The following is a 25,252-nucleotide window of genomic DNA, read 5'->3' on the forward strand; positions in this document are numbered from 1 at the left end:
CTCACACCAGGGCTCAGGATGCTCAGCTCCCTTCTTCAGGCACCAGCCAGGCTTCAGGGTGCTTAAGGGGAAGGACAGGCAAGAACAGACCTCTCACTCCATCATACATCACTTTTCTTCATTTTATTCTTTTATTTGTACAGCTATATTTTACAGAACGCATTAATGCAGTTTAGACACAGCCCAAACCCTGTCTCCCGAGATTGTTTATAACACAAGCATGTAAAATAAGACCAAAAAAAAAAATCCAAAACAAAAAAAATAAAACATTCCCTCACTGGAAAGTTCCACCAAAACTCCTTTTGCAACATCAGGCTGTACCTTGAAGAAACTGAGCTCAATATAGTCCATACACTGAAAACTTCCATTGAAAAGAAAGGCACCGTGCGAAACCACATTTTACATATATACAGACTGAGAACTAGAACAAAAAAATTACACTTTATTATTATTTTAAATTCCTTCTGCAGCTTTGTTGGTTTAATACACACTTTTTTGTAAATTGTAAACCTTCACTTGCAAAAAAATACAAATACACTGATGCATTTAGACAAAATATTTTCTTACTTGTACAGATGCAATACTTTAAAATATCTCCTTAAGTGCTCTATCATAATAAAGATTCTCAGAGTGGCTTCTGCCTGCAGAGTCCAACTGAGCCTTTAATGCATTTTATATATTTTTAATATAGCTTTTTTAAAGGTCTATATATATTTATTTTATATATATATTTATATATTTATATCTATATATATTTACAACTCTGCCATAGATTCCTTCACCTTTGGTTAAAAAAGTTAAAGCCCTCTCTTTAATAGCATACTTTCTCTTTAAAAGAACACACATTTTGCATACAAAAGAAAAAAATCTGTTCCCATAAATCAACATTACATTCCTCATCTTCAAACGGCAAAGGCTGTGAAGGTTAGACTCCAGAGTTTATCAACACTCCACTGCACAGACATTTAAAATGACTATTTTAAATTTTTTTAACGTTTTATATACAGTAAGATCTGAATAATTTTATTTTTTTCTTTTTCGTTTCACATAACTGGGAAAAATAAAACCCGTGTATTTGTAATTTTGTTTTTTTTTTTTCCTTTTTTTTTAATTTCTAATGGTTCTCCACCTATCTGTACTATGGGTTTAGAGGCACTCCATCATGTGATGAATATTTTTTGTTTCTCTCTCTCTCATTTTTTTTTTTTTTTTTTTTCTTTTAAAGTGTTGCAAGTATCCTTTGGACAGCTTCTCCCCTCCATGCCCCCCGAAGACGACCTCCTCCTGGGAAATCCTGTGCCTTCAGCAGGCCTTGGGGAGCTCGGGAGGCACCTCGCTGGCCGAGATGCGGTACTGCACCTTGGTGTTGGTGATGGCCCCGTGCTTCTGCCGCAGGTGGAGCCGCAGCTGGCTTTTGTGGCGGAAATGCAGGTTGCACTTCTCACACTGCGGGACAAAGAGAGAGGCTGTGAAACGCCGCGGCAGGCAGGGGACACGTCCTCCCCTCGGGACACCGAACGCCTGCTGGCCTCCAGAGGCCCCGGGACACTGCACAGGTGGGCCAGGGGGAAAGCGGGGGCACGGTGGGAGGAGCGGCACCTGGGGGCACCCCATCCCAGCTTTCAGCAGCATATATTGGTTTATGGGATGCACGGAGGGCAAAGTCCCTCAGGAGATGACTCTGGCTCTGATAGATATAGCACCAAGCTCCTTATCTAGGTGATCGAATCAGCTACAGGGCTATTTCTGGAGCTGCTTTTGACCTCTGCCAAGCTGGATGGCTCCGGGATATTTGGATGTCAACCTCTGCTCGGATTCCCTTTCTAGCAGATGGTGAAAGCCAGGAAAGCCCCAGCAAAGGGCTGGGAGCCCACAGGGCAGCCAGCAAGGCAGGGCAGACTGCTTTCTGGGTGCGATTATCACCATCAGAGGGGAGCTCAGGCCTGGCTGTCTGCTCCTGCCCCCATCCCCACACACCACAGGCAGCTGTAATTTAAGCCATAGCTATTTGAAGAAATGTGACCTTCCTTCAGATGGGGTGGAAGAAAAGAGCAACTAAGATGTACCCAGCTTGGGCTGCATGTCAGTGTTTCCAACACAGCCATGCCTGAAAAAATACCACATCAGCATCGGCTAATGCCCAGGAGGGAAAAGGAGCACGAGAAGCAGGGATGTGACCTTGGTGCAGGGCCTCAATGAGGCTGGCAAAGGGCATCGGGATGCTGCAACCAGCCTGTGCAAATGTCCTTGTGTCTTGCCAGTCTCCCCCCCAGGCTTGGCAGCATTGTCCCCCAGCCCAAGCTGAGATCCCCCCCCCCCCACCACCATAAAAAGCAGGGCCACTCACATGATACGGTTTCTCTCCTGTGTGGATTCGAAGGTGACTTTTGAGGGTCTGCAGGTGCCGGAAGCGTGTGCCGCAGATCTCACAGGGGTACGGCTTCTCCCCGGTGTGAATGAGCACGTGAGCACGGAGGTGGGCCACCTGCAGAGGGCAGATCTGGGTCAGGACAGCCCCGGGGAGGACGGAATCCCACTGGGAGCAAGGGTATCCCTGTAGGAATGGGGTATTTCCCAGACATCTTTTTTGGTCTGCTGGGTTATAGCTGGAAGTCAGGGCCATGTGTCTGAGCTCTGGTATCTCCAGTCCTTAAGAGGAGAATAGCTACAAGCAGTAGTCAGGCTTCCTCACCAGGCCAAATTGTCCCACTCAGACCTTAAGGTCCATATTTATCCCACAACACCATGGGAAAAGATCCCAAGGTATCAAGCTGGGCCATCACCAGCCTCCTCCCTACCATGAGGCATGCCCAGTCTTGGTGGTGAAGATCTGCCAGTCTTGGGCAGAAGATCTAACCATATCCCACCTCCCCAGAGGCTACACGCACCTGGACAAACCTGGCCCCACAAGTCTCACACTTGTAGGGTTTCTCCCCAGAGTGGATGCGTGTGTGGGTTTTCAGGTTGGCTGGTCGGTTGAACTGTGCCCCGCAGATGTTGCAGCGGTACGGCTTCTCTCCTGCAGAGCCCAAAAGAAAGGGTGAGGGATTAGCTACAGGTGTCATCAGCACCAGCATCACAGTGCCCCCCAGAGTCCCCATCCCTTCAGGTGCCAGACCCCAGGGCATGAAGCACTAGCCCTGACTCCTGCCCCTTTTGGAGATGGCTGTGGACAAGCAGCATTGGGCAGGGTGTCTGTAGAGCAGGGTGAGCTCAGGAGGCAGCTTTTCTCTTTTGGATTGGGAATTGCAGCCTTCAGGGCAAGAGAGGAAATTAGGCAGCTCTGCCAGCAAGGATTAACAGCATTGTTCCTCCTGACCCTGTGACTGCAGCTGGCACCTACATCTCCCTACAGCTCTCAGTAAGCACCCTTGAACACTGCCCTGGTACTTGTGTTGTCTCAGTCCCCTGCACAGCTCTCCTGGAGCTCAGCTAAGGCTGTGGGAACTTGGATCTATTTCAGTGCAGCAGCACAGAGTCATCAGCCCAGACTTCCCTTCCACAGCTTGTGAACTGGCTGTTGACATGTTAAACATTAAAAGCCTGAAATAAAATAAGCCCTAGGTTTGTCAGCAAATGACTAAACCCTTAATATCCTCTTCCTTTCTCAGCTTTCATTGTGCTGATTCACAGAGTCCATCCATTCACAGATTTTCCCATCAGCAGAGTTTATGCCAAGCTAGATGTGACCTGGATTTCTAGGATGTAAAAATAAATTTCAGACTTCTCCCTAAATGTTATTTTGAGGTGGTTGGGTTTTTTGGTTGTTTTTTTTTTTTTGCTTAAGTTTACCATCAAGTTACCTGGAGGCCATGCATTTGGTCCCAGTTACAAATTTTGCATGACACATTTAAGACTAGTGGTGCCCTCCTTTACAGCAGAGGTTGAGTTCCACCCCTGCTGCAAGTGCAGGTATCTCTCCCATTCTCGGGTTTGGTGCTCTGTCCAAGGGCTCCCTAGCAGTGCCAAGTAAAGCACCTTGCTCTTCCCATCAGGGACAGCAGCATGTGACACAGAGCAGAGGATGCTGCACCGGGCACAAACCCAGCCATAAACACCCACATGAACCAACTCAGAGGCTCCCCAGAGCTGTCCCCACAGCCAACACTGCACCTGTGTGGACGGTTTTGTGGCTGGCGAGGTTCCCCTTGTAGCGAAAGGAGGCCTGGCAGCGGTCACACTTGTAGGGCTTGTCACTGTGGACTTGCAGAGAATGTCTCTTGAGAGAGGCCTCCTCGGAGAACCGGCAGTCGCACTCGTTGCAGAAGAAGGCTCCATTCTCTGGGAGGGTAGAGAGAGGAGCAATTAGATGGGCAATGCATAGCCCACCCTCTTGATAAGCTATGGGATGGATTTGGGATGGATTTGGCAGCCAGAGCAAGTGTTGGAACAAGCAGCCAAGTGCAGGTGTTCACGTTCAGTTGTGCTTGCACTGTTACCTCCTGGCCTTGTGCACACAGCAACAACATGCATGGTTTGAGAGCAAAGTCATCACGAGCTCTTGTTGACAGCTTTGTCTCTCCTTTAGTGACACACAGGCTGCTTCCAAGAAGCCAGCATGTCACCTGGACATCTTTCAGGGAGGTCCATGAAAGCACTCAAGATACCAGGAATCCTCTGAAGGATGCTGAGCTCTGGAGCAATTCCCACACCTTTAGAGGTCTTTACCCTTTACAGGTACAGAGGTCTGCCTTGAGCTTGGGAAGGCGATCATCACCCAAATCACAAGGCAGGTTCCCCCAGTAGGAGGATGCACAACTCCTAAATGTTGTCTTGAGTGTTACCACAGTGAGGTTCCCTCCTTGGATCTCTGCCCACACTACAGGTGGCAATGCTGCATTCCCGCTCCCTGAGCTACAGGCAGATGAGTGCACAGATACCTGTTTTTGGGCTTGTGCGGTTTTGCAACAAGATTGCAAGCCTCATTATCTGCATTTCCCCAGATGTGCGCACTGGGCTCCCTGATAATAAAGATATCATGACGGATGCATGAGACATGCCAGCTTGCCCAATCCCCATTACAGGTCATTACATCTGTCAGGCTTGTCCTCCTGTGGTTCTGGTGGGGTGGGGTGCACTTGTTTCCTGTCCTTATCTGCCAGGTTTGCAGCAGATGACTAGTTCCCTGCACAAGGTATCTGGATGGTGCTGGGGAAGGGGAGGAAGGCAGCAATTCCCATGTGCATGTGTCCCTCATATGCATGCACACAGCTGGGCAGACAGTTAAGAGGGGGCTGTAAAGCATTGTGGGATCCACCCAGCATCTGGGACAGGTCTAACTGTGTGTTTGATCACAGGACACTCAGTGATGGGTCCCTACATGGCACAGCCCCACAACTGCTGGTTGAAGAAGACGACCAAGGATGCAAGACTCACCACAGCTGGAGTCAGAGTATTCAGACTGGGTTTCCCCCATCTCTTCTCCAAAGTTTGAGCCAGGGGTATGAAGGCACATCTCAGTATGTTGTGGGGACTGGCAGCCACAGGAGCTGCACTTTGACGAATGCATGTAGAGTGGGGACTGCCCTTCACTGCTCCGAGGGGACCCGTCCCGGGACCTGTGGAAGGAGAGCAATGGACACAGCTGTGAGAAGGCTCCTGCTGTGCTTCAGGTGCCAGACCCTTGTTTGCACCCCTCCCAACACAAGGGACATACACGTTTCATGGGGACATCTTTGTGATGAGCTGCACAGCATAGCCCTGGTCAACAACAGGTCTTTAAGCTTCAAACCTTCAGATGACCATCACCAAATGACCTCAAATGTCTTTAGGAACATCCAGGTCCAAAGGATAACATATTGTTCCCTGATATTTTGGCCATTCCAACGCTTATAGCCAACAAAAACATTGAGGCGTAGGGAGCCTGGTGGAAACACAGGCTAAGCAAATCCAGGCGCAAGAAATCATCCAGAGCTACCCAGGGATTCACAAGCCAATGTTCCCAGTTCCTTTGCCAGTCCGTGCTGGCACCGCTACACTGGGGACAGTGGGCACTCAATGCCACTGGCAACCCTTCACCAAATGTAGAGATTTCTGCCTGCTCGTGACTGGACCTCCCAGCTCAATGTTACAGATATTTCACACTTCCAAACCCTCACCAACAGTGCAGGAAGTCCTGTTTCTCAGGGGAGAGGGGCATGGGAGTGGAAGTCTTCTCACCTGTTAACAATATTGTTGAGTCTGCTGGCTTGTGGGATAGTAGAGTCTTCACCATTCACGTTTATCTTGGTGGGGGATTGCACATTGAGATGCTCTGGCTCCATGGACTGCTGACAAGTGGACATGGGCACATAGGTGCGAGGAGAGAGGGTTCCCATCTCGTTCTGGTCAGTGCTGTCTTGCTTGGTGTTCTGGTTGAGAGAGTTGAGGACAATGAACTTGTACTTCTTCCAGTTGCAGGCTTTGGGGTCTGTGGGGCTCTTGGTGAAGAGGGAGCTGGAGTTCTGACCGATACGGGCATTCTTGCTGCTGCTGGACTCGGTTGGTGAGTTGGGCTGACAGTCTGACTTCTGCGGGCTCTGAGGGCTGATGAGTCCCTTGCGGTCCAGGGGTGTGTTGGTGGGCTCAAAGTGCTGGCTGATCTCATCCTCTGAAGAGGTCCTCTCCTCCTCTTTGGCCACTTTATCACAAGGGAAGTAGGGATTGTTTCGGACTGAAGGGATGACAGGTTTGGGCCCAGAGGCCACGCTGTAGTGCATGTCACTCCTGGGTTCTTCAGCAGCACCTTCTTTCGGAGCATAGATGGTGGCGTGGCACATGTTGGCAGAGATGTCGGTGATGGTTCTCACGTACTCAGTGGGGATTGTCCTGGAGCTGTCGCACGGCAGGATCCTCTCCTTGGGGAAGGCACCTGCCCTTGAGAGTTCAGAGAGAGGCATCCTCATCTCCCGCAGCTCGTCATCCACGAGGAAGCTATTCAGAGGGAGAGGGCTGTATCCGTGGTAGGAAATGGGGGATCCAGACAAACTGTTGATCAAGCCAGGTGCAAAGGCCCTCCCATTGCAGAGGGACCCGTTCTGAAGAGGCATGCCGTTCTCTGAGACGTCTCTGCTCCGATAAGCCATCACCTCCGGGTGGCCCAGCATCCGTCCAGCCAAAAACTCCTCCCTTGGGGTCTTCACAGCAGATACCATCTCTGCTTCACTGGAATTGGGGAAAACAGGAGAGACACAAAGTAATTTTCAGCCAGTAAAGATACATTTGCTGATACTTTGTCAGTTATTCCCCTGCCCACCCAAACACACAGTCCCAGGCTCTTCAAAGGTCACCAACTGCACTCACCTAGACTTGACAAATCTTCGGCAGGTGTCAACCACGTGCTCCATCTGCAGGTAGAGTGCTGTGGCCATCACAGCCATGATATTGTTCTCCCTCAAGTTCAGGCGGGAGGTGTACATGAAGTCCAAGAGGATGCAAAACCCCTCAGGGTTAATTTCAGGATCCAGGTTGATGACATTCAAGTTGCACTTGAGCTGGTCAGTGAAGATGCTGTAGAAGAGGCCACTGCAGAGAGGACACAGTAGAGAGGGTAAGTGTTATGACAATTCAAAGGCAAAAAGGAAAATTTGTATGAAATCCCTGAGTACAGAGGGGTTTGTGAATGGGAAGGGAGGAGGAGAAGGCAATTACAGAATTCCCTGAGCTTCCCCCTTATTATCAAGCTTGGTTTCTCAGCTTAGTAAGCGTCTTCTGCACTGCACTTTTCCCAACTGGAACAGCCTGCTTTTAGATCTCACCTGCTCAACAACTCCCCACTGCCTCCATTTAGTAATTCCCCAGCTTTTTTGGTTTTTTCCACTGTTATTCTTACCACCATCCCCTTCCCACTATGACTCATTTCTTTTAGAAGCCTCTCGGGGCATCCACACAGTCTTAAACCAGGGAAAAAAAAAAAAAAAAAAAGGAGATACATTGGCAAAAGATTTTTCAGACACTTTAATAGTCAAAGCTTGGTTTTTGAAATCTTTACACCATGTCAGCAAGAGAACCTGGAAGGCATTTTTTACAATTCAACTGGGCAATGGTGGGATATTAATTAGCATTCATTGCAAAGCAATTCCAGCAATCTTAGGGGCTGGAAAGGGATTTCAGACCCCATCAGGCTTTAGAAAAAAAATACAAAAATAATGATCAACCAAGGTGGGTACAGCCAGTAATCTGGGAGTCAGGGAGAAATAGCTCTAAAAATAGCAGTGGTAGAGGACACCTTGGTCACAGAGGACTCACTCACCCCCGTGAACATCCAGCCCTCCCTCTCCTATACTGTCCCTGCGGTGCATTTGTGCTTTGCCTTCAGGGACGTGCCTCACATCTGCTGTGCTCCTGTTGAGCTCCATGGGCTGTGTGTGGGCACACAAGGAGAGAGGTGAGGGCAGCACACTGGAGGGAAGCAGTCTCAGCCCTAATCCCATTACAGATACAGATTTCTTGGCTACCCCTTTCAGCTCTGCTTCTCTGCCTGTGATTCCCCACGAATCCCACGAGCCCCTCACAGGACTGCAGCAGTGCTTCTGGAGGCCGAAGGCTGAAGGAGCAAGGAGGCAGCCAGGGAAGGACCCTGTTCTCACCTGCAGGCCATCAGGACTGTTTTGTGGGCTCTGAACTGCTCCCGGTTCACGATGATGACAACATCAGTCAGGATATCCCGGCTTCGAAGGCGGTTGAGGTTGAGGAGGACGTCGCTGGCGTGGCGGGTGAACTGGATGCAGCTGTCTGCCGGCGAGGCCATCTTGAGTCTGTGCGGCAGAAGCATCACAGGAGGATGAGAGTGGAGAACAGCCAGGCAAGCACCCTAAACGCAGGGAAGAGATGGCTGCTGCCCTGGGACATGCTCGGGTGGCCAATTGCTCCTGGTAGGGGTAGCATCAGCTCCTTGCTCCCAAGGGGAACAGTCCTGCACCACACCAAGCTCCTGCCAGGCTGCCTAGTGAGCTCCCTGGGCCGACAGCGAGACCTGGCACGTCTCATCCCACCCACCAAGCTGGTGGGTGAAGGCAATCAGACCCTCCTGAGGATTAGCCAACCATCTCCTCTTTCTCCCTGCCTCACCCATGGCAGCCCCACCCCAAGTCCACTCCGCCCACTCAGGTGCATCTCCACAATGCTTCCAACAGAGCTTCTAGCTTTCTATCTCCCTCAGGAGCCAGCCCCCTCACCTGTGTGATGTCTGGTAAATCCAGCCACAGGAATCAAAACAAGCCTTAAGGTCCCAATTGAAGCTGAATGATTTCAACATCTGAAGAATCCAGCCCACAGTGGAATATCAGCCCTCAACCCAGGAAACTACTTTCCTACTCCCAAGTGGTGGTCACTCTGGTGAAGACCTGTCCACAGTTTCCCAATTAACTGGTGAGAAGTAGAACTCATCTAACCTGCTGGACTGCTGCCCACACCATGGCCCAATCCCTCCCCATGAGCAAGGTCTGGGTTAGTCGAGGAACATGAATCCTTCCCCCAACACAATGCTTGTTGACCTATCTCAGAGGTGTCCTCCCAACCAGCGCCCAGGATGGCCCACGTCTCCCTGAGGTTTGAGCTGGAATGCACATCTTTGGTGTCTAATTCTTCCATGATCATGCCCCTCCCATAATCCTGACTCCTGCTTCCCCAGCGGCACGTGAACGTACAGCAGTTTCTACAGAGCAGCTGCTCTCCCAAAAACAAATTCCAGCTGGGTCTAATGAAACATTGCATTAAGGAAAGGGGGAGAGAGATTAGGAGAGAAAGCACAAAATTTAAATTTACATACCCAATGCCTCAATTCACAGTCCAAAAGTTTCTTTCAAACCTACAAATAAATGACAAGAAAACAAACACCACATTAGCTGGTAGTTATGAATTGGCTGTAGCAGGTCACAAGGCTGCTATTTCGCTCAAGTATCAGTTGGATAAAAGCTAGAGATAACAAACCTTCTACTCTCCAGTAAGGTTAACATTTGTTTCTTCCGGTACAGTATGTTCTTATCACAATCACAGGCTTTGAGAATCCAATCATAGCTTCTTCCACACCCTCTAGCCCAAACCATGGGCGTATGCCAAGGAGATTTTCATTTCCATGACTCAGGAGCTTAAAGGCAGGTGGGGAAAGGAAGTCAAGCGAGAATTTTCTCACCACTTCTTTCGGAGATAACTCTTCCCCTGCCAAGACTGAATTCCTGTCCAGTGCCACATTCAAGACCCATACCATATTCCCAGCACCTTGTTAACAGGTATGACAACCACACAAACATCCGCTCTCACTCTGCTCAGAAACTACATGCTCCAGCCCTGGGATGGGATTGCGGAACAGATTTGGGAGGATATAGGCATCAAGTACTAAAGTGACTTGGCCAGGACTGGCATAGGAAGCCAGTGGTGGAGACAGTGATGATGAAGAACAAATGTCCCTTCCCCTTGCTGCTGCCAAAGCCTTCCCTTAAACCACAAGCTGTGTCTCCAGGCACTTGGCTTCACCCAGCAATGTAGCTGAGACAGAACAGCAAGGAAGCCCAGGAGTTAATTGCCTTCCAGAACTCATTCTAATCCTCCAAAATTTACTTAAAACCAAAACCAACTGACTTGGCACCAATGCAGGAAGAAGGTCCTCAAGCAGTTGCCTCAGCAGGTAGAAGCATAATAAATAAATGAGCCAACAAACCCCAAGACCTTCACCACACTACTTTGAGGAACAACCCCCAGACTGTTAAGACTGCCAGGCAATTTCAGGAAGCCAAATAGTTCCTGTGAGACAAGGGATTGTCAAATGTTGCCTTCCCTCTCCCTTGCTGTGCAGATCTGGAGCCCAAGCTCCCCTCCTATCCCCAGAGCCACCGGGATGAAGAGATGAGATTTAAGGCAAGGTATCATGCACAAAAGCCAGAGGGTGTCTTACAGCTTTATTCCAGCCATCAAACACAAATCTTCAGAGCTGCTCTGAGCCTGGCCAGCTTAAAACTTTATGCGCATACAAAAAATGACTCATTTCCCAAATACTGCAGACTCTGACCTTTCTGTACATGCTCACTGCCAGCCACTCACTACTGTTAATTGCAAGCCAAAGGACTCACAGCATCCTGCAAGGAGCCTAGCACATATCCCTGTGCCCACATGAGCAGATGTGTGTGCTTGGAGCAGCTGGCTGGCACCCCAACCTCAGCCACAGTGGCAGACATACTCTGCCAGGCTCCGGGGTGTCACCTCAGTGTAACAGAGGTGAGGAGGTGACCCACTTGTAAACTGACAAAGTTACAACCAACCAGATGAACTGTGTACCCATGAGCATCATGTGAGAAGCTGCTACTGTCACCAAATCCCCTTATTCACAGTGAGGGCACAGCACTGCTGGGGGAACACCCAGCTTCTGTCCCAGAGCTGGATCCCAGCACAGCCCCCTCCCCACCCTTCCAAATTATCCTTCCCAGCACAGCACTGCTGCAACGTCCACAGTCCCAAGAGCTGGGCAGGTGCATCCCAAGCAGCTCCTGGCTGCAGGATGTGGGCATGCAAGGGAAAGGGACTTTCCTTCCCCTTGCTGTGCTGAGTTGGGTTAACCCTGCCCCTTCCAGTCTCCACACAGAGCACTGGTTCTGCACCCCAGCACAGGAGGATACTCAGACCAGAGACAAGAGGACCAGCAGCCAGTAATGGGGAGCAGAAAAAACCACTGCAGTCAAGCATGATCTTTGCCATCTAAATCCCCCCCCCGAACCCCATGAGGCTCCTCCAGGCTCAGCTGGGGCCAGAGCATCATCCCACTCCCCCGCCTCCAGTTTTCCTGTTCTGTACCTTGCAGGTTGGGCTCCCCAGCAGTGTTTGAGGCTCTGTGCCAGGGCTGGCTGTGCCCATAGAGGATGGTCTGGAATAGGTGCAGGTCCCATTTTGGGGGTGGCCACAAGTACAGTCACTGCTGTTGCCTTCCAGGAAGGCAATGGGTCTTGCCCCAGTGGTTCAGGGAACAGCCCTTCCCTGCCAGCACCTCCCCGAGAAAACCCATTCCTGGAAAGGAACCCGGAGCTGGCTCTGCCTTCCCTGCAGCTCCGTGAGCACAGGGAGGGTGTACCTTCATGTGAGGGAACTCCCTTTGGCTCAACCCCATGCAAAGGGAGACCCTCTTTGCTCACTTACCCTAGGACAGAGGGGAGAACCAGGGATTTCCAATCCGTTTTTCTGCCATGCCTCTCCATTGATCTACTCTCCCAGTCAGTTTTCATCCATCCTCCTCCCACTCTGTGCACAGGTGGGAACTTCTTGCTCCCCTTTCCCTCTTTGTAAAGGCGATACCGTGTGGTTTTAACCCCTCTCCCACCCCCAGTTGCATAGGCAGGGAGGAGGGTGTCAAACACTCCCCCTCGCTGGGCCCCAGTCTCCTACCCCTCCAGAGCCTGCAGCGCCGACTCACTCACACCACCTTAGAGAGGTGGCTGGGTGAAGTCTTCCTTCCCCACAGCCTCATCCCACACAGTGTTCTGAAACTGCCCGCCCAGGGGAAGCTCCATCCTGCCCTCCTCCTCCCCAGTCCCTGCACCCTCCAGGGTCCCAACCCCATGGGAACATCCCTGCTGCCTGCCAGGGTATGCTGCCAACTCCCTCTCCACCCTGCCAAGGAATGCCTGGTTTCTCCTGAACAGGGATCGGGGGACAACCGAGAAAATGAGGTGGGGTGTGGGTGGCTCCCCTAGCACAGCCACGGGTGCTACATGCCACAGTGAAGAGGATGCTTTTGGCTGTGGGTGTGTGAGTGGCCGGCTCAGCTTTCCGATACCATGCAATCTAGGCACACTAAGTGTCCTTTAGTTGTCACAGCAGAGTTTTATTAGTTTAGTAGCTTCTGGTTAGTGTCTAGGCCAAAACGTGTCTGGGTTAATAATAACCCATGAAGAGACTGAGAGAAGTCCACAGCGTCAGCACAGATCAAAAGCAGCATCACCAGTGCAAGCCCTGTCGTATTTTCCACCGTACCCTTCCGTGTGTGGATTGCACTCGCTCTATCGAGCGGTCTCAATCTGATCCAATTTCCTGCCAGCAAACAAATGTTTCTAGGAAATGCAATACATTATCTGGATGGGTTTATTATCAGCATTTGGAACCAGGAAAACTGCATATTTTCTCGAGCGCCGCAGGGAACTTTATAGTTCATACTTCAAAAGAGGGTTTAAAGGATTGCCCTTGAAAGCTGGCCCAGCTCAAGTCTCCACATTGTTTTGGTCTTTGCAGAAGAAAATGCAGAGGAGGGAGGGGGTAAGCACACTAAAACTGCCTCCAATGTTTTCCTACTAAAGAGGACTCCCCTGCTCTCTACAGAGCCAAGCTCTGGCTGTGAGGCAGAGGCAGCGCGTGCCCTTGGGAAGCAAGGAGTTGAGCCTTCCTCAGCATTTCAAACGACCCCAAGCAATCTGGCACATTAATTTTTCAAGGGAAGGCAGGAACCATGTGTTCTGGCTGAAATCTAGGGAGCTACTCCAGAGAACAGAAGACGGACTCCGTGCCCTGCCAACACTGAGCGCTCCACCGAGACTCCGACCCCAGAGCAGGCTGCAGCCGGAGCTGGGTGTCCCCAGCAGCTGAGCTGGGTGCCTGGCCCTGCTGGGCTCCAAGGAGGTGTCTGATCATCCCTAACCTGCACTGGGACAGAATATTACCAGCTGGCACCTGACCCTCTCTGCCTCTGAACTCCTGGGGCTGAGGGTGGCACAGCTCCTCCTGGCAGAAAGGAGCTGCTCTGGCATCCAGCCTGGATGGGATGAGACACATGCACAGCTTGGGGTGCCTTGGCCAGGGCAGAGACACCCCCTTGCCCCTATATTTAGCCAAACAGATTTAAGGAGATGCATTTCAAAGGGTTTCTAGTCCCATATGACACCTTCTTCAGGATGCATTCAGAACCCCCTGCCCTGAAGTGCACTTGTCTCAAGCTCTCTCCTCCATAAAAAGGGGTCCAAACATTCCCCATGGGCATCTAGCACACAGCCCAAAGGCAGCAACAGACCAAGCGAAAGAGGAGAAGGAAAACCATACAGATCGAAAATTTTCTGCCCCTCTCCCAAACGCCCCTAGTCCTCTCTCTGGTTTAGATGGGAATCTAAATAAAAACCCCACTGACATTACTGGGGTTTTGAAGCAGTCCTGAAGACTACACACTTGCTCCAATTTGGGGTGTGTGTCTTCTGGCTGCCAGCATGCAGTGATCCTAACATGTAAGATATAGCTTGGATTTAAAAAAAAAAAAAAAAAAAAAAAAAAAAAAGGAGGACTACATTTGCAGTCTAAATTTGCAGTCTGAAGGAGCTTACTGGTCAGATGCTGACTTTTGGATACTGATCTAACCAAACTGCAAACTGTGAACTCCTGAGGTTTGCCAATGCCTGCTGTAAACATGGAAACCAAGTGTCACTTTTTGCCAAACAGAAGAATGGTTTAAAAATAGATCTAGAGAAGAATACAGGCACTCGGCATACAAGGCTCCCGTTTATAGACTCCCATGCCACTATAAAATGGAGCAAGAGGTTATGAGCACACAAGCAACTTTTCACTAAATTTAGATTTTACCAACTTCTCAGAAAAGTGAAAACAACGTTTCAGGCTCCAGCTGAACCAGTAAAAGCCCTCTGAGCAAAGTTCCGAGCCCAGGTATTACAGCATGTGGACTAAAACAGGCATGTAACAATTCTTCAACCTTAACACCATAAATATATCAAGGTACCCAAGTTGCACACTGAGAAATGCATCTACTGATTACAGCATAATTTTATTCATCTATAGACTTGTAAAAAGGTTTTCTTTTTCATGGAGAATCCAAATGAAATGAAAGGACAGTCCTACCGCACAGACTGGCACATGAAGTTTTACCACCTGTATTTGTATGGGGTTTTGAGGATAACGTTACTGTTTACTAAGAAAAAAAAAAAAAAAAAAAAAAAAAAAAAAAAAAAAAAAAAAAAAAAAAATGCTCCAAACCCAAATATTATTCCTGCAAATTATTGTTGGGCTACTGCAGTTGGAAGCTGAAAGCTTTCCCCATCCAAGGGAAGAAAAAAAAAAAAAAAAACCACGACAAAAAGCATAGCTTTACAATACATCCTAAATTAGGCAAAAATTCAAGGGCAGATTAGCACCACAACTTGGAAAGATTTTCACATGTGGTGATTTCATGACCAGACCCAGAGAGAACTCCATATGGAAATGTCAGTGACTTTAATAAGCGCTCGGTTGTTTCCAATTAGGCTCCTTAAGTAAGTTCAGTGGCATCCAGAGTTTCCTCTGCCACCTTCCTCCAAGCTGGCAAGCATTTCTCTTTTTTCCTTTTTTAACGAGCAGTTAATAAACATGTTCCCACTCTCCCGAGGCTGCCGGCCCCGCCAGCCCCGCGCGGAGCGGCGGCAGGTGACACTAGATGGCACCAGTTCGCTTTGCTGCGGGAGCGATTTTTCCCCTTGGAAAATAAAACACCCCAACCAAACCTGGAAAACATATAATTTTGTCGATGTAATTCTGTTTCTCTTAAAACGCGTCTGAGCAACATTATTTTTATGAGCTTTTCCAGCCTTGTTTTCAAAAACTTAATGTTTCTGCTAGGTTTATTTTTGTACCATCCAACAGCCGGCTGAATCCTCCCTGCACTGCAAACAGGGATGTCTAAAAAGTGTCACAGAGCCTTTTGACAGATTTTTTTGTTGCTGTTTTGTTTTTGGGGTGGGATTTGTAAGAATCACTTCTCATTCCAACTTCTTCCTTCGCAATAATAACTAACCAGTTAACCATCACTTCCTCTCCCAATATTGACTCAGACAGTCAGAACTGAGGGGGACTGGAAATTGGAATTAAAATGCATCTCGAGAGATCTTTGATCTGTTTTGCCAATCAAAACTGAACACCAAGAGATGAACTCTCTTCTTACTGGAACGATGTAATAATCCCTTATTCTGGAAAATTTCTAGACAACCTTTGAATATTTTAATGGCTTGGTGATATGTTTCATGGGGCAAAATGTTTGCCATCTATAATGCAAGTTTTTAAACTTGTAGTCCAATCCTTAGGAGAAAATAACAGATTCTTTGGTTCTGCCTCTCCATGCATATATAAAGAGAGGATTCCCCTAAAATATTTTTAGAACAAGTTTTGAACTGTAACCCCCTCAAGGACTGGAGCAAGGAGCCTACATTTGCTCCTAGAGCTCTTATCCTTTAAATCCTTGAAATAGTATGGTAAATAATATTTTTTAAAGCATTTAAAGTCTCGGGAGACTAATCAGTAAGACTCCCAGATGGAATAAAGGTCTGATCCCAAACCTGGCCCTGCTGACACTTCCACTAACACAAGTAGGAATTTGGCCCAAGACAGATGTCAGACCAATGTAGCAGCTTCTCACTGAGCCTCATCCGTCTGTCCCTAGCCTCCCTTCGCACTGATCCTGCGCCTACTGAAGTCACTGGAAAAAACTAACCGGGGACGGGTTTGTTTTTGTTGATTTTGATTCATGATTTTAAGCCCAGATTTGCCTCTTCCCTGGAAATGCAACAGGGGGGTTCAAAGGCAGCTTTTTAGGCACATCTGAGAGGCTGCCGCGGATTTTTCTAAACATACGCCTTGCTTTCTGTTTCCCTCCTTCCCAAGAGGCGATTTCATAACATTTCATACTGTGACTTTGCAAACTACAGGCGGGGGGACGGCGGCGGGGGGGTGGGGGGCGGCCGGGAGAGGTCGCTGCCGTCCGACCACGAAAGTTTTCACAACAAAGTTGGGCTTTTTTCGGTTTTGTTTTGCCTTTTATTTTCAAAGGAGGGGGGGGGAGGGGGAGCTTTAAAAAAAATTAAAAAAATATATATGCACACACAAGATCACGCACCTAATAAAAACAATTAAAAACCAAACAAACAAACAACAAAAAAAAACCACCCCAACAAACCAAAACAAACAGCGCGCTCTCTTCCCCGTCCGCTCTCGGCGGAGCGGCGCGGGGCTTGCGCGGCTCCCCGCGGCCGTTCGCTCCAGGAATAGCGTGTGGCCGGGGGCCAGCCCCGCGGCTGCCGGCGGCAGATTTACGAGCGCCTGTCCCCGCGCCAAGTCCGCCGCGGTAGTAAACACAAGGGAAAGGCTGCGCTGGGGGCAGCGGGGGGCCCCGCACGCATCGCGCCCCGGACCCCGTCCCTCGCATCCCTCGCACGGCTGGGCTCCGCTTCCCCCGCCCGCCGCCTTCCTCCCGGCGGGGGACGCCCGCTCCTCCCTGCGGGTGGTGGTGGTGGTGTTATTATTATGATGATGATGATGATTTTCAGCCCTACGCGTGATACTGAGAGTCGCTTCATACACTTTTGCCCCTTCCCGAGTTTTGCATCGCGGTTGGGTTCCCGGCCGGCAGCCGCCCCGCACGCACCGTCGAGGCGAGCGCGGTGCCCGCCGGCCCGGGCCGGTGCTCCGGAGCCGGCAGCCGGCGGCGGCCGAGCCTCCCCGCGGGCTCCCCCCTTCCCCGGGCAGGGAAATGCCGCAAGTCTTCTCCATCACCGCCCGCTCTTAGCCCGGGTCTTGACAGATCACCGCGCAGCCCCGCCACAGGTTGCAAAACGCGCCAGCCCTTTCGCGGTTGCGCCGGGGACGGAATAACAACAACAATGCTTTAATAACAGAAACAGAGAGAAATGGGGGCTGGTGCGGAAAGGCCGGTGCCCGGTGCCGCCGAGCCCCCGCGCTGCCGCCAGCCCCGCTCCGCGGCGGCTTCGTGCGGCGGCGAAACGACAACAGCGACACAACACGCACACACACAGACCAAAAAAAAAAACCGCCCAAAAAAATCAACAACCAAAAAAAAAAAAAAAAAAAAAAACAAAACACCAAAAGAACCACCCTAAACAAAAACCCCAAAAAAAGGAAAAAAAAAAAAAAGAAAATGAAAAAAATTTAAAAAATAAAAAAACCGGCAAAGAAAAATAACACACCCCGACCGAAGGATCCAGCCATTGAGAGCGGACCCCGAGTCACGCCACAAGCCCGGCGGCCGCCAGCGCTCGCCGCCGTCCTGCGCCCGCGGAGCGGCTGCAGGTGCAGAGAAGGAGCCGCCGCCGTCCCCCCCGTCCCCACCCGGCCGTCACGCGTGCGGGAAAGCCAATAATCCCAGATAACCGATAATCCCCGGGAGAGGACAACGAGGGGAGACACCCCCACCCACCCCGCTCCCCTCCCCTCATACACGCTCCCAGCGTTAAAGACATGCAGGCACCCCTATTTCCCAAATTTTTTTCTCGCCTGACAGTGGGCAAGGGAAAAGGGGAGGACGTGTATGCGAAATAAATAAATAAATAAACAAGGCAGGGGAAAAAATTAAATTTAGATTATAATAATAATAGCAATAATAATAATAAAAAAAAAGGGCACCTGCAGCGGGAAAGGGGGGGGGGAAGGAAAGAGGAGGGAGAGAAAAAAAAATGGGTAGAAATATATAGAGGCGGCTCCGCGCCAAGCGTCGGAGCGCGGCAGGGAGGGAAAGAGGAGGGAAAAAAATGGAGAAGAAAAAAAAAAAAAAAAAAAAAAAAAAGCGAGCGAGAGAATTAAAGGGTAAAATCGGCCGCGGCAATAGAAGCAGCAATCACCTGGTCTCCGGGCTTTCCTAGAAACTCCTTGCATCACCACTTCTAAGAACCCCAGTTCTAAGAATCAACAGAGCCCAATTCTCGGAATTTGAGCTGCGGACTCTACCATCGCACTCGGCATGGGGAGGGCCACGGACCTCCCCCCTCCGTGCCCTCCCCTGCGCCGCGGCCTTCCCGGCGTTCGCGCCCCCCCGGGGAGGCCGCCAACGGGGTCAGCGAGGGGGGCAGCGCATCCCGGCAGGGTCTCGGTGGCGGCGGGGGTCCCACCGTGTCGCCCCCTGTTCATCCCCCTCCCCGTTCCCCCCCTCCGGCAGTGGTCGCGCCCGGCCGGCGGGGTCACGTGGCGGCGGGTGCTGTCGGTGACGTGGGGGGCGCGCGGGCGCGGAGCAGCGCGCGCGGCGGGGACCGAGCAGCGGCGGCGGCGGCGGGAGAGGAAAACGGGGGGTCCCGGGCACGGCTCCGGGCGGTGCAAACACACATCACACCCCCTACCACCAACAGCAGCCTCCGCTTCTGTTTATTTTTTTTTTTCCTCCCAAAGCTCTCCGAAAACGAGCGAAGAGATCTTGGGGAAAGAATGTTCCTTTTATTTTTTTATATATATATACATATATGTTTATGTATATATATATACTAATTATTATTTATCTTTACGTATTTTTTATTTATTTCTTTTGGGGCTGGGGGCTCACTTTTGCGTTTCTAAAACACCCTCCCCCCGCTAAAAAATACTGCAAACTAACCAAACAACCCAGCGAGCAAAGCCAGGAGCCAGCTGCATTGTTCTGGATTTTTACTTTTTTTTTTTTTTTTTTTTTTTTTTTTTTCTTTAATTATTTTTTTCCCTCATTCAGCTTTTTTTAAAATAATTTTTTGCAAACAGCCACACTCGGCTCAGGGCCTCCAATGGGATTTACTCTTGGGGAAAGAAGCGTTTTCCGTAAAGACGGCTCCCCATGAACTCCCCATATTCTCTTTTGGTTTTCTTTTTATTTTTTTTTTCCAGAATCCTCCAGACCAAAAAAAAATATTTTTTTTGATGATTTTCTCTTATTTTGTATTTTTCCATCCGTGTTCTCTTTTACTTTCCAGGACACTCAAGTGGTGGGTTAATTCTGTGTAGCTGTTTTGTTATTGTTGCAAAATAACCTGTAAGTCTATAAATATTCTGCTTGTATGGAATTGTTGGACTGTGCTGGGGATGCAAAATCGCTTTGGCTTTTCTGGAAAGGGATTTTATTTCTGCACTTTTTGCCTCTTGCCGGGCAAAGGCCTTTGCTGGGAGGTGGGAGGGGGAAATCATGCAAAGCCTCGGCATCCCGTGTCTCGGGTGGGTTTCGCAGGGGGTGCAGACGGAGGGGACCTGTCACCCCAACCTTCCCCACTCCTCTGTGGAAATGTAGCTGCCTGAATGTAAATCGGTGGAGATTTACATTCGGCCTCGCGGGTTTATTTCCTGGGGGCCTGCAACAGGGCTTGGGTTTGGGGGTGGTTCAGATCGCCCATTTTGCTTTCCCGGTCGGGTTTTTGGGCTGCGAGCTGCCGGTCGGCGTGGTGGGGAGCGGGGCAAGGCATGCTCTGGGCTGTGGAGGCATTCCCGGGCCCTGGTGATTAATAGAAATTTGTTTACGAGAATAACCACCGCAGGTCACGGTGCCCTCGGTCCGCTGGTGCAGTTGCTCGGAGCTACTGATTCCAGCACCGGCGAGCCCACGGAGCGGCCACCTTGGACGCAAAGTCCCCGGGTGCTGCCTTTATTTTGATTTCTCAGCTGAGCTCTTGAACCGAAACGTTTTAAAGCAAGAAGGGTTTGGGAGGGGGGGTGGTGATGGTGGTAATAAATTAGGAAGAAAGCCCTTCTGCTAATACGAGTCGTCATTAAAAATAGCCCGGTGGCAAGACAGGGATGGTGCTCCCGAGACACTTGAGGTGATACAGATATGCTGGAGAGACGGCTGCCCTGTAGTTAGAATGCTATATGGAATTCCCAGGGAGTGAGTGCCGCTGGAGCTGTGTGACTTGTGCGACTCCGGTCCCGGCCCCGGGCAGGGAGGGGGCTCCCGGGTCTGCGAGTGACCAAAGGAGGGACGACCCAAGAGTTGCAACTCTATTCCTGGATTTGATTTTTTTTTCCCTTTTTCCCCAGCAATGAAGCTCAAAGAAAGGGCTTGTTCGGGGGCGACAGATCTGTTCTGTTTGTCATTTCTCTGCAGTGTGTGACGCTTTCGTTTTAGCCGGAGCCCAGCGAGCCCTGCGCCCGCGGGACGCTCGGGAGCAGCAGCGAGAGGGCTGCCGCTTGGGGGATTTTTGGTGGAGACCCGAGGTCGAGTACAGCTTCCGTTCAAGTAGCACTCTTACGGGGGAGAGTTCTCACTCTGCCTGGCCGCAGCCGAGCCGGGCTTGCATCAGAGTTTCCATCCTAACCCGCCTCGTTGCGAGGACATAGGGAGCAGCCAGCAGCATCCCTTTCGGACTGGGAACTGAGCAGCCTGGGCGCCTTTGCTGAGTTTTTGGCCTTTCTGCTCTGGTGTCATATGTTCTCAAACTCCCTCGCTGTCACTCAGGGCCCGGCTGCAGATACCCATGGGCTCTTGCCACTCGCCTCTACTCCCCACTGCTTCCTGCTGCCCCTAAAGCAGCAGTGGTCCCTGTGGTGCCTTGTTGGGGACTTCAGGGAGCTGGGGATGGAGTCATTTTTCTGGGAGCTCTCTCCCACCATCGGCCAGGGGGATTGTTGCTGAATGAGGCCTTGCCACCCTCTTCCATTGCCTGTCCCAGCCCTGGGGACCAGCACAGCAGCCGCTGGCGGAGGTGGTGGCCGCCAGAGTGGCAATGTCCCGGTGGGACAGCTTCCCCTGCCTCCGCAAGCCGACGGCAAGTGTCTTCTCTTTGGGGGAGCACCGTGGCCCCGTGGTAGGGAGGGTTGCTGGCTGGGAGTGTGCAAAGCCACCAGCCCCATGCTGGCTGTGGGACGTTTCTCAGTGGCCCTGGGCTTGGTGTGGCTCCTGCACACCCACGAGATGCCTGTGTGGGACGTGGAGGAGCAGCAGCAGCTCGGCCCTGCCTGTGGGAGGCTGTGGCAATCCCGCTGGCACCCCTCTCTCAAAAACACCCTCTACGCTGCAGAGAGCTCCTCACCCAGGCAAGGGTTTGAACCCTCAAGTGCTACCCCTCAAAGTGGTGGCAACGCTGGAACAGGGGCGATGGTGCTGGGAAATGGTCCCCCTTGGAGTTGGCAGAGGTATTTCTGGTCATGCTGGAGCAGCTCCAAGGAGCAGGAGCAGAGGCAGGAGCAGTGCTGGGCATTGTCACAGGTGCCTCGCACCCTCCCGTGGACTGTCCCTCTCCGACTTCTTCATGGCCTCCCCTGGCAAAGCTCCTGGGATGAAAAGTAACCCCTCTGCCTGTGTGCTGGCATGCAGGGTGCAGAGCAGTGTGAAATTTTTCAGCCATCCCTGGGAGCTGCAGCTGGATGTTGAAGGGCCTCAGAGCTGGAGGTGCAGCTTGGCAGTGTGGGGAGTCCCCAGGCTTGGGTTGTTTCCCTCCAGGGGACACAGGGCAGGTTTTTATGGTAGGTCGAGGCCAGTGCGTATTTTTCCCAGGTGAACCGCACTCCTGGAAAGAAGTGCCTTGTCTTCTACAAAACACTGCTTAAATAAACAGTACCCCACTATAATTTTTTCTTTTGAAATTAACTCCTTCAGGCCATAAGGCTTCCCCATGCTCACACAAAAATAACTGCCAGGACTTTTAAAAGGGAAAAAATAAAAAGTCCAAGAGAGAAAAGTTTAGCCTGACAGAAGAGAGCCTGTGAACCTCTCCCCTTCCCCATGGCCCTTGAGGATGGGTTTCAGGAACAGCCTGCCCATTTTGGAGCTGGGTGCTGCCGCATGAACGTTACTTAAAAGGAGTTTTGCGCATATTAATGCGAATGCAGCGAGGCCAGGCAGCACAGGGACAGCTGAGTCCCTGCCTGAATTCAACTATCTTGTTTTCTAATCTAACCTACTTTTTTCTTTTTTCTTTTGCCTTTTTTTTTTCTTTTCTTTTTTTTTTTTTTTGGTCAGAGACCGGTGCTTTGTAGGAACCTGTTCTCAGTGCAATCTCAGAGCTTTTTGTGGGTGTCTGATTTCTGTAACACATTTTGGTTTCCAGTATGAATGTAATGTACAGGGAACATCATGACACTGCTCTAGGTGTACGTGATCTTATCTACCTGACATTTAAGGTTTTTTTAAACCGTCCGATTGGTATGATTTGCATAAAATCACATGATTTTACTTTTTTTCCTCCTTTTTTTTTCATGCATCATCATAACAAATTACTAAGGTTTACCAGGCTGTTTTGTGCCTGTCAGCATGAACACGGGGCCTGTTTCTCTCATCTTCATTCCTCCCTGGTGGAGGTTGAGGATTGTGAAAGGTGGCACTTGGAGGGGACTTGTGGTCCTGGAAAAGCCAGCCACTGAAATCCTTAATAAGCAAATATATACGGTTTAACTTCCCAGAAGACAAAGCAGCTGAGTATGCATGCCATGCAGTTGTTGTTAATTTAAATAGTTGAGACTTCTTTTTATTGATAAGGAAACTCCTCTGGAACAGCCCCCCGGATCCCAGCAGGCTCCCCCTGCCGCAGCCGTCCTCATTACAAAACAAGGCCGCAATTAAAATAAACTCCAAGAGCTAAACAAACTGCTGCCTCTCGCTGGTCATGTGTTAGCTTTAGCCTTTAACGCAGAACAAAATGTTTTCCTGGGTATCGGAAGAGGCATGGGCTCCGACTGGGAGGAGAAGAGGGAGCAGCAGCCGGGTGTATGGGAATGGCAGGGAGCGGGGTGCTGCAGTGCTCATCGGGGCTCCTTTCTCTTGCTTTCTTTTTATTTTTGCTTGTTTTAAATTTGAGTGTTTGTGATCTAATTCAGTCTTCCCTGCAAGGGAAAGGGCTGGAAGTGGAAAAACTTGAATATCGTGGTAAACCCTGGCTGTCCCAGCACGCCCTGGGCACACCAGACCGTAGCTCACCCTTGCCCAGCCCGGCTCCCACTGAGCCCACCAGCCACAAGCCCCTGGCCCAATCTGTGTTATCCCTTCACGTCTTGTGCAGAGGCTTTAGGTGGCTGCAGATAACCTTTGGCATCTGCCAGCATCTGGATGGGTACTGGGAAGGGGAGCACGGGGTGCCCTGGAGGGCAGGACCAGAGGGGTGAGGAGATGGATGGAGGCAAGGACAGCCAGGGGCTGTGGAGGGCTGTGTGGCTGGCCGGCCTGCAGAGCCTCCATGCCACGGCATGGCTCCTCACACAGCCTGAGACCACATTTTAACCCCTGTACCCTGTCCAGACGTCCCGTTTGGGGTAATGAATCTCACTCAGATGAATACTCTGCAAGAAGAGCTGCTCTGATGATGGAGGGGTGTGCATCCATGCTGTGTGCACATCAACCCCCAGGATAATATTCCAGCAAAATTGCCCAAATAACTGGCATATCTGCTTGGTGCTTGCTGCCAGGAGACAGCGTAGGCTTGCCTGTCAAAAATTGCCTTCTTGCCACATAGGAGCAAGATATCTGCCTGTCTCCTGCCTGATCTCCCAAACTGGCTGAGCGTAAACAGCAGCTCTCAGAAGGTGGGTAAGGACTGTCCCCATTCCACTGAGCACACACAGCCCTATATAAATTCTGCCCCATCTTTGATTTAACAGGGAAACTTCATCCAAAAGTTTTCAAGCTGCGGATAATTACTTCCCACCCCCCCACACCCCCCCAGACCCAGTCGATTTTTAACCAGTTATGGACCGAAGCCTGTCTGTGCCTCAGTGGGGCTGTGCTGGGCAAGAAGGCTCCTGGCAGGGGATGTGGTGTGGGAGCCTTCCCCTGATTAGCATCCCCAGCCAATTCCTTGTCCCCAAATCTTGTCGTCCTGGCACCCACCAAACTAAAGTGTGTGACCAGTGAAAGCTGAAAATATCTGGCCCGTGGCTGAGCAGCACTACTGACCTCTTTTCTTTTCAGCAGATCTGTCAGCGTTCAGATGTTACGATATAAAAAATCTCAGTAACCCCTACAGATACTTCTCTGATTAGGAGTTGTGCTGAGGTAGTTCAAACCCAATGTGTAAGTTGCTTTGTTGGGGAAAAAAGTAATAAAAAGAATAAAAGGCAGTGCTTGCTTTGGATGGTTTGTAGTATTATTTATTACTCCTACGCCTCAGAGAATCTTGCAGATATCTGATATTAAAAATCAGCAGAGAGCCTAAGAAGAAGGACAATGCCTGAAACTTCTACAGGCACAAGCACATTGTAATTAAAAGAGGGATTTGCATTGACCCTGATCCTTTTGAAACGGGCTTCTAAAGTACAGGCTAAACTAGCCTGGGTTATTTCTGTTTTTTCTCAAGTAACTCCCCGGACGTCTCAGCCAGTAGAGTACTGTGTGAATTTCAATTTCTCTCTTCAAATACAACATCGACATAATTTTTATATTCTTTGAAATGATCTGTGCAATTTTGTTCACGGAAACTCTTTGATTTAGACTTAAAGGATTTAGTGACTGGATAGGAGGGTATCTGGAAGTAATGGTGAAAATGGTAATTATTTGTTTTACTGCCTTCTGGAATTCTTTTATTTCTCCGTACTATCTCTAAAAGCATGTCTGGCAATAACAAGCTGTCTCTAAAAAGAATTCAATTAAATGTATTGC

General features: G+C 50.2%; 1 protein-coding gene and 1 long non-coding RNA gene across 5 annotated transcripts; one reads left to right on the top strand and one right to left on the bottom strand.

Annotated features, from left to right (window-relative positions):
• Nucleotides 1-104: 104 nt before the first annotated feature.
• Nucleotides 105-18,676, bottom strand: BCL6 (BCL6 transcription repressor). 4 transcript variants are annotated; one of them, XM_066325938.1, is made up of 10 exons: nt 18,558-18,676; nt 9,749-9,787; nt 8,568-8,735; nt 7,282-7,503; nt 6,160-7,143; nt 5,377-5,558; nt 4,114-4,281; nt 2,889-3,019; nt 2,348-2,485; nt 105-1,446 (listed from the first exon to the last, which is right to left on the bottom strand). In XM_066325938.1, the coding sequence occupies exons 3-10, from the start codon at nt 8,726-8,728 to the stop codon at nt 1,303-1,305; spliced, it is 2,130 nt and encodes a 709-aa protein (XP_066182035.1). In that variant the 5' UTR covers nt 8,729-8,735; nt 9,749-9,787; nt 18,558-18,676; the 3' UTR covers nt 105-1,302. The 4 variants fall into 4 exon arrangements, with proteins under 4 accessions (XP_066182035.1, XP_066182036.1, XP_066182037.1 ...); XM_066325939.1 differs by lacking the exon at nt 18,558-18,676 and adding an exon at nt 17,907-18,070; XM_066325940.1 differs by lacking the exon at nt 18,558-18,676 and adding an exon at nt 9,910-10,068.
• On the top strand, nt 18,545-24,714 carry LOC136365474 (uncharacterized). Its single transcript, XR_010744370.1, has 2 exons — nt 18,545-19,708; nt 20,205-24,714. It is a non-coding gene; the product is annotated as an uncharacterized lncRNA (long non-coding RNA).
• The last annotated feature ends 538 nt before the right edge of the window (nt 24,715-25,252 follow it).

The sequence above is a fragment of the Sylvia atricapilla genome, chromosome 10 (assembly GCF_009819655.1).
Source record: "Sylvia atricapilla isolate bSylAtr1 chromosome 10, bSylAtr1.pri, whole genome shotgun sequence".
Classification (NCBI taxonomy): domain Eukaryota; kingdom Metazoa; phylum Chordata; class Aves; order Passeriformes; family Sylviidae; genus Sylvia; species Sylvia atricapilla.